This window comes from Scyliorhinus torazame, chromosome 25, assembly GCF_047496885.1.
Source record: "Scyliorhinus torazame isolate Kashiwa2021f chromosome 25, sScyTor2.1, whole genome shotgun sequence".
NCBI lineage: Eukaryota > Metazoa > Chordata > Chondrichthyes > Carcharhiniformes > Scyliorhinidae > Scyliorhinus > Scyliorhinus torazame.
Window position 1 is genome coordinate 2,419,686 of NC_092731.1, and position 11,400 is coordinate 2,431,085.

At 50.0% G+C, this 11,400-nt stretch overlaps 1 protein-coding gene across 1 annotated transcript in view; it reads right to left on the reverse strand.

Moving 5' to 3' along the window:
- The window catches only part of LOC140402260 (estrogen-related receptor gamma-like), a 180,232-nt gene extending 169,065 nt beyond the window's left edge, over positions 1-11,167 (reverse strand). Inside the window, exons 1-2 of the mRNA XM_072489892.1 lie at positions 11,065-11,167; positions 4,948-5,330 (exon numbers count right to left, since the gene is read on the reverse strand). Coding sequence (XP_072345993.1) covers positions 4,948-5,330; positions 11,065-11,066 — 385 coding nt within the window. The 5' untranslated portion in view covers positions 11,067-11,167. The remainder of the gene's footprint in view (positions 1-4,947; positions 5,331-11,064) is intronic.
- Between the last annotated feature and the right edge of the window lie 233 nt (positions 11,168-11,400).

Consider the following 11,400-nt stretch of genomic DNA (forward strand, 5'->3'; position numbering starts at 1 on the left):
TAACCACAACCACCCCCAACCCCACCCAGACACCAATCCGAACCCTAACCCCAACCCCCCCATACCCCATCCAGACACTAACCCTAACCCTAACCCCAACCACCCCCAACCCCACCCAGACACCATTCAATAACCCTAACCCCAACCCCCCCATCCCCCATCCAGAGACTAACCCTAACCCTAACCACCCCCAACCCCACCCAGACACCATTCAATAACCCTAACCCCAACCACCCCATCCCCTGCCCAGACACCATTCAATAACCCTAACCCCAACCACCCCCATCCCCCATCCAGACACGAACCCTAACCCTAACCCCAACAACCCCAACCCCACCCAGACACCAACCCTAACCCTAACCCACCTTGCAGCCAACTTCCAGGAAAATTGACTCAATCAAGGGCCATTCTTTAACAGTGGAAATTGTCCACCGTGTCAGGAGTTTTAACTTCAGTTTGGCTTCTTGTGGGGGAGCCGGGCAGAGATTCAATTAGTTCCAATCGTTGCCACAGATACTTTTGTGGGGCTATTCACCTTCTGTTCAGAGGTCAATTGCAATATGGTTTTCATGTTTTTGTAACTGAGTTTCGAGCCTTATCTCAACAGCTCATTTTCAGACACTCCCTAGGTCTGCACATTTTCATTTTGAGACACTCCCTGGGCTGGATTCTCTGCCGTCGGGATTCCCCGTTGCGTGACAGCCTGAGTCCCTGACGGCGTGGGGCTGCCCACAATGTGAAACCCCATTGGCCGGCTGGCGAGACAGAGAATCCCGCCCCCCCCAGCTCCCCGACTTCATTTTGAGCCATTCCCCAGGTACCCTATTTTGTCAGAAACATTTTTCGAATGGGGTTGTGAGCCTGACATGCCCAGTGACCAACCAGTCTTTGTTTTCCGCCATTGGTAATAAGATGGTGAACACAAAGGTGACCTGCTAATTGGCCATTGCCCAAAGATCTCCCCCGAAGGTGTGTTGTTAATGGCAGCAGGACGGGTCCGCAAATGACCTCAATGTCCGAAACCACCATGAGAGCATAAGATGCTTCCCGAAGAGTCAGTCCCAACATACACAGAAAGTTCAGGTACAGCACTGGGTTAGATACAGAGTAAAGCTCCCTCTACACTGGCCCATCAAACACTCCCAGGACATGTACAGCACGGGGTTAGATACAGAGTAAAGCTCCCTCTACACTGGCCCATCAAACACTCCCAGGAGTGGTAGAGCACGGGGTTAGAGAGAGTAAAGCGCCCTCTACACTGTCCCCATCAAACACTCCCAGGACAGGTACAGCACAGGGTTAGATACAGAGTAAAGCTCCCTCTACACTGTCCCCATTAAGCACTCCCAGGACAGGTACAGCACGGGGTTAGATACAGAGTAAAGCTCCCTCTACACTGTTCGCATCAAACACTCCCAGGACAGGTACAGTACGGGGTTAGATACAGAGTAAAGCTCCCTCTACACTGTCCCCATCAAACACTCCCAGGACAGGTACAGCACAGGGTTAGATACAGAGTAAAGCTCCCTCTACACTGTTCGCATCAAACACTCCCAGGACAGGTACAGTACGGGGTTAGATACAGAGTAAAGCTCCCTCTACACTGTCCCCATCAAACACTCCCAGGACAGGTACAGCACAGGGTTAGATACAGAGTAAAGCTCCCTCTACACTGTCCCCATCAAACACTCCCAGGACAGGTACAGCACGGGGTTAGATACAGAGTACAGCTCCCTCAACACTGTCCACATCAAACACTCCCAGGACAGGTACAGCACGGGGTTAGATACAGAGTAAAGCTCCCTCTATACTGTCCCCATCAAACACTCCCAGGACAGGTACAGCACGGGGTTAGATACAGAGTAAAGCTCCCCCTACACTGTCCCCATCAAACACTCCCAGGACGGGTACAGCACGGGGTTAGATACAGAGTAAAGGTCCCTCGACACTGTCCCCATCAAACACTCCCTGGACAGGTACAGCACGGGGTTAGATACAGAGTAAAGCTCCCTCTACACTGTCCCCACCAAACACTCCCTGCACAGGTACAGCACGGGGTTAGATACAGTTTAAAGCTCCCTCTACACTGTCCCCATCAAACACTCCCAGGATAGGTACAGCACGGGGTTAGATACAGAGTAAAGCTCCCTCTACAGTGTCCCCATCAAACACTCCCAGGACAGGTACAGCACGGGGTTAAATACAGAGTAAAGCTCCCTCTACACTGTTCCCATCAAACGCTCCCAGGACAGGTACAGCATGGGGTTAGATACAGAGTAAAGCTCCCTCTACACTGTTCCCATCAAACACTCCCAGGCCAGGTACAGCACGGGGTTAGATACAGAGTAAAGCTCCCTCTACACTGTCCCCATCAAACACTCCCAGGAGTGGTAGAGCACGGGGTTAGATAGAGTAAAGCGCCCTCTACACTTTCCCCATCAAACACTCCCAGGACAGGTACAGCACAGGGTTAGATACAGAGTAAAGCTCCCTCTACACTGTCCCCATTAAACACTCCCAGGACAGGTACAGTACGGGGTTAGATACAGAGTAAAGCTCCCTCTACACTGACCCCGTCAAACACTCCCAGGACAGGTACAGCACAGGGTTAGATACAGAGTAAAGCTCCCTCTACACTGTCCCCATCAAACACTCCCAGGACAGGTACAGCACGGGGTTAGATACAGAGTAAAGCTCCCTCTACACTGTCCCCATCAAACACTCCCAGGACAGGTACAGCACGGGGTTAGATAAAGAGTAAAGCTCCCTCTATACTGTCCCCATCAAACACTCCCAGGACAGGTACAGCACGGGGTTAGATACAGAGTAAAGCTCCCCCTACACTGTCCCCATCAAACACTCCCAGGACGGGTACAGCACGGGGTTAGATACAGAGTAAAGGTCCCTCGACACTGTCCCCATCAAACACTCCCTGGACAGGTACAGCACGGGGTTAGATACAGAGTAAAGCTCCCTCTACACTGTCCCCACCAAACACTCCCTGCACAGGTACAGCACGGGGTTAGATACAGAGTAAAGCTCCCTCTACACTGTCCCCATCAAACACTCCCAGGATGGGTACAGCACGGGGTTAGATACAGAGTAAAGCTCCCTCTACAGTGTCCCCATCAAACACTCCCAGGACAGGTACAGCACGGGGTTAAATACAGAGTAAAGCTCCCTCTACACTGTTCCCATCAAACGCTCCCAGGACAGGTACAGCACGGGGTTAGATACAGAGTAAAGCTCCCTCTACACTGTTCCCATCAAACACTCCCAGGCCAGGTACAGCACGGGGTTAGATACAGAGTAAAGCTCCCTCTACACTGTCCCCATCAAACACTCCCAGGAGTGGTAGAGCACGGGGTTAGATAGAGTAAAGCGCCCTCTACACTTTCCCCATCAAACACTCCCAGGACAGGTACAGCACAGGGTTAGATACAGAGTAAAGCTCCCTCTACACTGTCCCCATTAAACACTCCCAGGACAGGTACAGTACGGGGTTAGATACAGAGTAAAGCTCCCTCTACACTGACCCCATCAAACACTCCCAGGACAGGTACAGCACAGGGTTAGATACAGAGTAAAGCTCCCTCTACACTGTCCCCATCAAACACTCCCAGGACAGGTACAGCACGGGGTTAGATACAGAGTAAAGCTCCCTCTACACTGTCCCCATCAAACACACCCAGGACGGGTACAGCACGGGGTTAGATACAGAGTAAAGCTCCCTCTACACTGTCCCCATCAAACACTCCCTGGACAGGTACAGCACGGGGTTAGATACAGAGTAAAGCTCCCTCTACACTGTCCCCACCAAACACTCCCTGGACAGGTACAGCACGGGGTTAGATACAGAGTAAAGCTCCCTCTACACTGTCCCCATCAAACACTCCCAGGATGGGTACAGCACGGGGTTAGATACAGAGTAAAGCTCCCTCTACAGTGTCCCCATCAAACACTCCCAGGACAGGTACAGCACGGGGTTAAATACAGAGTAAAGCTCCCTCTACACTGTTCCCATCAAACGCTCCCAGGACAGGTACAGCACGGGGTTAGATACAGAGTAAAGCTCCCTCTACACTGTCCCCATCAAACACTCCCAGGACAGGTACAGCACGGGGTTAGATACAGAGTAAAGCTCCCTCTACACTGTTCCCATCAAACGCTCCCAGGACAGGTACAGCACGGGTTAGATACAGAGTAAAGCTCCCTCTACACTGTCCCCATCAAACGCTCCCAGGCCAGGTACAGCACGGGTTAGATACAGAGTAAAGCTCCCTCTACACTGTCCCCATCAAACGCTCCCAGGCCAGGTACAGCACGGGTTAGATACAGAGTAAAGCTCCCTCTACACTGTTCCCATCAAACGCTCCCAGGACAGGTACAGCACGGGGTTAGATACAGAGTAAAGCTCCCTCTACACTGTCCCCATCAAACGCTCCCAGGACAGGTACAGCACGGGGTTAGATACAGAGTAAAGCTCCCTCTACACTGTTCCCATCAAACGCTCCCAGGACAGGTACAGCACGGGTTAGATACAGAGTAAAGCTCACTCTACACTGTCCCCATCAAACGCTCCCAGGCCAGGTACAGCACGGGTTAGATACAGAGTAAAGCTCCCTCTACACTGTCCCCATCAAACACTCCCAGGACAGGTACAGCACGGGTTAGATACAGAGTAAAGCTCCCTCTACACTGTCCCCATCAAACGCTCCCAGGACAGGTACAGCACGGGGTTAGATACAGTATAAACCTCTTTGTTCAGTGCACATTGTTACCGGAGAAATGTTGTCTCCAACCTGAGTTCTCTGTATCTGACCATTTCTACCTGGGAGTGTTTGGTGCGAACATTGTTAACCCAAGGTGGAATTGCCTTTCAATCACCATCATTGTCCATTCAAACAAAAGCAACGGAGGAATGAAGCCAGGGAAAGATAGCTGGACCTTGTATCGTGCGTTTGAAGAAAGCTTTACAAGCTTCACAGGAAGCTACCCCATAATGGTATCCGGAGGCAACGTCACCACACACGAGGCACAGACGCTTGGGAATGGAACTAAGACCATAATCACACTTCATGGAATTGTCTCCGATCAGACCACTTGCACAGTCCTCAAATCTCTTGTGACAGCAACTGAAATTATTTGTGATGAGATGGGGGGAGGTGTGTCCCTGAGGCATTCCGCTTAGTGTAAAACTGTACATGGTGCTTCCATCTGAGGATCCACCCCGGCTACAGTGACTTGCTGCTCCTGCCACTGGGCTCCAGGGTTCCATCTTTACATAGGATTCACAAAGTTGATCCTCAATTGATTTCCTACAGAGGAACCTGAAAACAATCAGATGAATATATTTAAAGCCATATTAAAGAAGTCGTAGAGCATCACCATTTGGATATGTGTAAGAACTCTAAAGTTCATATCGTGGGAGTGTTTGATGGGGACAGTGTAGAGGGAGCTTTACTCTGTATCTAACCCCGTGCTGTACCTGTCCTGGGAGTGTTTGATGGGGACAGCGTAGAGGGAGCTTTACTCGGTATCTAACCCCGTGCTGTACCTGTGCTGGGAGTGTTTGATGGGGACAGCGTAGAGGGAGCTTTACTCTGTATCTAACCCAGTGCTGTACCTGTCCTGGGAGTGTTTGATGAGGACAGTGTGGAGGGAGCTTTACTCTGTATCTAACCCCGTGCTGTACCTGTCCTGGGAGTGATTGATGGGGACAGCGTAGAGGGAGCTTTACTCTGTATCTAACCACGTGCTGTACCTGTCCTGGGAGTGTTTGATGGGGACAGTGTAGAGGGAGCTTTACTCTGTATCTAACCCAGTGCTGTACCTGTCCGGGGAGTGTTTGATGGGGACAGTGTAGAGGGAGCTTTACTCTGTATCTAACCCCGTGCTGTACCTGTGCTAGGAGTGTTTGATGGGGACAGCGTAGAGGGAGCTTTACTCTGTATCTAACCCAGTGCTGTACCTGTCCTGGGAATGTTTGATGAGGACAGTGTGGAGGGAGCTTTACTCTGTATCTAACCCCGTGCTGTACCTGTGCTGGGAGTGTTTGATGGGACAGTGTAGAGAGAGTTTTACTCTGTATCTAACCCCGTGCTGTACCTGTCCTGGGAGTATTTGATGAGGACAGTGTGGAGGGAGCTTTACTATGTATCTAACCCCGTGCTGTACCTGTGCTGGGAGTGTTTGATGGGGACAGTGTAGAGGGAGCTTTACTCTGTATCTAACCCCGTGCTGTACCTGTCCTGGGAGTGTTTGATGGGGGCAGTGTACAAAGAGCTTTACTCTGTATCTAACCCCGTGCTGTACCTGTCCTGGGAGTGTTTGATGGGGACAGTGTAGAGGGAGCTTTACTCTCTATCTAACCCCGTGCTGTACCAGTCCTGGGAGTGTTTGATGGGGACCTTGTAGAGGGAGCTTTACTCTCTATCTAACCCCATGCTGTACCTGTCCTGGGAGTGTTTGATGAGGACAGTGTGGAGGGAGATTTACTCTGTATCTAAACCCGTGCTGTACCTGTGCTGGGAGTGTTTGATGGGACAGTGTAGAGAGAGTTTTACTCTGTATCTATCCCCGTGCTGTACCTGCCCTGGGAGTGTTTGATGGAGACAGCCTAGTGGGAGCTTTACTCTGTATCTAACACCGTGCTGTACCTGTTCTGGGAGTGTTTGATGGGGACAGTGTAGAGGGGGCTTTACTCTGTATCTAACCCCGTGCTGTACCTGTCCTGGGAGTGTTTGATGGGGACAGTGTAGAGGGAGCTTTACTCTGTATCTAACCCCGTGCTGTACCTGTCCTGGGGGTGTTTGATGGGGACAGTGTAGCGGGAGCTTTACTCTGTATCTAACCCCGTGCTGTGCCTGTCCTGGGAATGTTTGATGGGGACAGTGTAGAAAGAGCTTTACTCTGTATCTAACCCCGTGCTGTACCTGTCCTGGGAATGCTGGATGGGGACAGTGTACAAAGAGCTTTACTCTGTATCTAACCCCGTGCTGTACCTGTCCTGGGAATGTTTGATGGGGACAGTGTAGAGGGAGCTTTACTCTCTATCTAACCCCGTGCTGTACCAGTCCTGGGAGTGTTTGATGGGGACCTTGTAGAGGGAGCTTTACTCTCTATCTAACCCCATGTTGTACCTGTCCTGGGAGTGTTTGATGAGGACAGTGTGGAGGGAGATTTACTCTGTATCTAAACCCGTGCTGTACCTGTGCTGGGAGTGTTTGATGGGACAGTGTAGAGAGAGTTTTACTCTGTATCTATCCCCGTGCTGTACCTGCCCTGGGAGTGTTTGATGGAGACAGCCTAGAGGGAGCTTTACTCTGTATCTAACACCGTGCTGTACCTGTTCTGGGAGTGTTTGATGGGGACAGTGTAGAGGGGGCTTTACTCTGTATCTAACCCCGTGCTGTACCTGTCCTGGGAGTGTTTGATGGGGACAGTGTAGAGGGAGCTTTACTCTGTATCTAACCCCGTGCTGTACCTGTCCTGGGGGTGTTTGATGGGGACAGTGTAGCGGGAGCGTTACTCTGTATCTAACCCCGTGCTGTGCCTGTCCTGGGAATGTTTGATGGGGACAGTGTAGAAAGAGCTTTACTCTGTATCTAACCCCGTGCTGTACCTGTCCTGGGAGTGTTTGATGGGGACAGTGTCGAGGGAGCTTTGCTCTGTATCTAACCCCGTGCTGTACCTGTCCTGGGAGTGTTTGATGGGGACAGTGTAGAGGGAGCTTTACTCTGTATCTAACCCCGTGCTGTACCTGTCCTGGTGGTGTTTGATGGGGACAGTGTAGCGGGAGCTTTACTCTGTATCTAACCCCGTGCTGTGCCTGTCCTGGGAATGTTTGATGCGGACAGTGTAGAAAGAGCTTTACTCTGTATCTAACCCCGTGCTGTACCTGTCCTGGGAGTGTTTGATGGGGACAGTGTAGAGGGAGCTTTGCTCTGTATCTAACCCCGTGCTGTACCTGTCCTGGTAGTGTTTGATGGGGACAGTGTAGAGGGAGCTTTACTCTGTATCTAACCCCGTGCTGTACCTGTCCTGGGAGTGTTCGATGGGGACAGTGTAGAGGGAGCTTTACTCTGTATCTAACCCCGTGCTGTACCTGTCCTGGGAGTGTTTGATGGGGACAGTGTAGAGGGAGCTTTACTCTGTATCTAACCCCGCGCTGTACCTGTCCTGGGAATGTTTGATGGGGACAGTGCAGAGGGAGCTTTACTCTGTATCTAACCCGATGCTGTACCTATCCTGGGAATGCTGGATGGGGACAGTGTAGAGGGAGCTTTACTCTGTATCTAACTCCGTGCTGTACCTGTCCTGGGAGTGTTTGATGAGAACAGTGGAGAGGGAGCTTTACTCTGTATCTAACCCCGTGCTGTACCTGTCCTGGGGGTGTTTGATGGGGACAGTGTAGAAAGAGCTTTACTCTGTATCTAACCCCGTGCTGTACCTGTCCTGGGAGTGTTTGATGGGGACAGTGTAGAGGGGGCTTTACTCTGTATCTAACCCCGTGCTGTACCTGTCCTGGGAGTATTTGATGGGGACAGTGTAGAGGGAGCTTTACTCTGTATCTAACCCCGTGCTGTACCTGTCCTGGGAGTGTTTGATTGGGACAGTGTAGAGGGAGCTTTACTCTGTATCTAACCCCGTGCTGTGCCTGTCCTGGGAATGTTTGATGGGGACAGTGTAGAAAGAGCTTTACTCTGTATCTAACCCCGTTCTGTACCTGTCCTGGGAGTGTTTGATGGGGACAGTGTAGAGGGAGTTTCACTCTGTATCTAACCCCGTGCTGTACCTGTCCTGGGAGTGTTTGATGGGGGACAGTGTAGAGGGATCCTTACTCTGTATTTACCCCTGTGCTGTACCTGTCCTGGGAATGTTTGATGGGGACAGTGTAGAGGGAGCTTTACTCTGTATCTAACCCCGTGCTGTACCTGTCCTGGGAGTGTTTGATTGGGACAGTGTAGAGGGAGCTTTACTCTGTATCTAACCCCGTGCTGTACCTGTCCTGGGAATGTTTGATGGGGACAGTGTAGAAAGAGCTTTACTCTGTATCTAACCCCGTGCTGTACCTGTCCTGGGAGTGTTTGATGGGGACAGTGTAGAGGGAGTTTTACTCTGTGTCTAACCCCGTGCTGTACCTGTCCTGGGAGTGTTTGATGGGGGACAGTGTAGAGGGGGCCTTACTCTGTATCCACCCCTGTGCTGTACCTGTCCTGGGAGTGTTTGATGGGGACAGTGTAGAGGGAGCTTTACTCTGTATCTAACCCCGTGCTGTACCTGTCCTGGGAGTGTTTGATGGGGACTGTGAGAGTGATCTTTACTCTGTACCCAGCCCCGTGCTGTACCTGTCCTGGGAGTGTTTGATGGGGACAGTGTAGAGGGAGCTTTACTCTGTATCTAACCCCGTGCTGTACCTGTCCTGGGAGTGTTTGATGGGGACATTTTAGAGGGAGCTTTACTCTGTATCTAACCCTGTGCTGTACGTGTCCTGGGAGTGTTTGATGGGGACAGTGTAGAGGGAGCTTTACTCTGTATTCAACCACGTGCTGTACGTGTCCTGGGAGTGTTTGATGGGGACAGTGTAGAGGGAGCTTTACTCTGTATCTAACCCATGGTGCAGGGAGAGAATTTAAAAAACTGGTGAGAGAGAGAATGTTTAAGGGAAAGATAATGCCGGAATGAGAGAAAGTTCTGGAAAATGAGTGAGTGCAAGGGTAAGAGACTCACTGATGGAGAGAGGGGCAGAGAAATTAGCTCTGGAGACGAATGCAGGTGAGAAGCAACAATTGCTGCCCTGAATTTAAGATCAATTTATTAATTTAACAAAGGTTCTTTATTAGAATGAGGACTTTGGGGATACTGGGTACAGTTCACTGGTCTGTTTCTGCAGTGCACCAAGCAGTTTGACATGGTCCAGTGCCCTGCCACATACAAGAGATGGTTAATCGACTGCCCACATCACTTTTCAAAGCCGATTTATTGAACCCATGATGGTCAGTGACAGGAGGCGCAGGAAACTTTCTGCTTATTTCACTTTAACTGTCAGAAGTGAACAGCAGAACACAATTCAATATTTCCAGTCTCATTTTATAGTTAATATTGATGTGCACACCCTTCCTCAGACTGTTACACTTCTCATTCGGACTGACAGAGAACTGGACATTCTCGAGTTAGAGTCAAAGTTCACCTGCCGCTTTCTTAGATTTCATGTCAGTTAGAAAGTTTGCTTATCCATCAGATAGAAAATTATATGGACCTTGTGCAAATGCAAATTCATTGACAACCTCAAAAGTGCAACATTGTCCAGTCCACCCTGAGATATATTTAGTCCCAAGATTGTGAAAGAATTATTCACATAGAATGAGAGAATCTCTGCAGTGAGAAGGAGGCATTTGGCCCATCAATGCTGCCCTGACCCCCTGAAAGAGTACCCTCCCCTGCCCTATCCCCGTAACCTCACCTTATCTTTGGACACTAAGGGACAATTTAGCGTGCCTAATGTACATCTTTGCACTGTGGGATGAAACTGGAGCACCCGGTGGAAACCCACGGAGACACGGGGAGGACGTGCAGACTCCGCACAGACAGCTATCTGAGTCTGGAATCGAACCCGGGTGCTGGCACTGTGCAGCAGTGCTAACCACTCTGCCCTGTCTCGCCTATTTATTTAACATTCAGTCAAACGGTTCTTTATCCCAACTGCATCGAACAGTCTGGTAATATAACTATTCACAAAGCAAACTCTCTGTAATTATATTCAAATTAATATCAACTCTCTGAATATTAGGATCAGAGGCAAACGCATGGGGACAACAATCTTGGTCTGGGTGATTGTACAGCTCCCTGGATCCTCGTCCCAATCTCCAGCCCCACAAGAGGGTCAAACACATCCAGGGTCCCAGACAATTCACCAATTCACTGAGAAACTTTACACCGATCACATACATCCGCACTATTCACCCTAACTCAGCCCAGACTTCATTTCGTTTTTATATTCGCACCGGTAACATCAATATTTGAAAAGAGTAAGTTAAATATGCAAGTTTACTAATGACTCACATGTTGTTGGAGTTTTCTTTTCTTTCTTTAATTTGTGCTAAATATCTATCCAGCCGCTTTCCTCTCTGTCCACTTTCACTTCAGCACCCGGACCAGAGCCGGAGCTGCGGCCAAGTGGGATTAAACTCCAGCGCTCAGCAACTCCCGAAGATCAGAGAGAGGAGGCAGGGAGAGTTAACCCATTCACCGCCACGCAGAGACTCACTCAGCTAAACTGGAACAATTTTCTCTCACATTAAACACATCACCCACATGGAGAATTACAAACGAAAATAATACCTTAATCATAAAATGAGTTAATTTATTACGCAAATATCTGATGAAACAAAGCCTTTT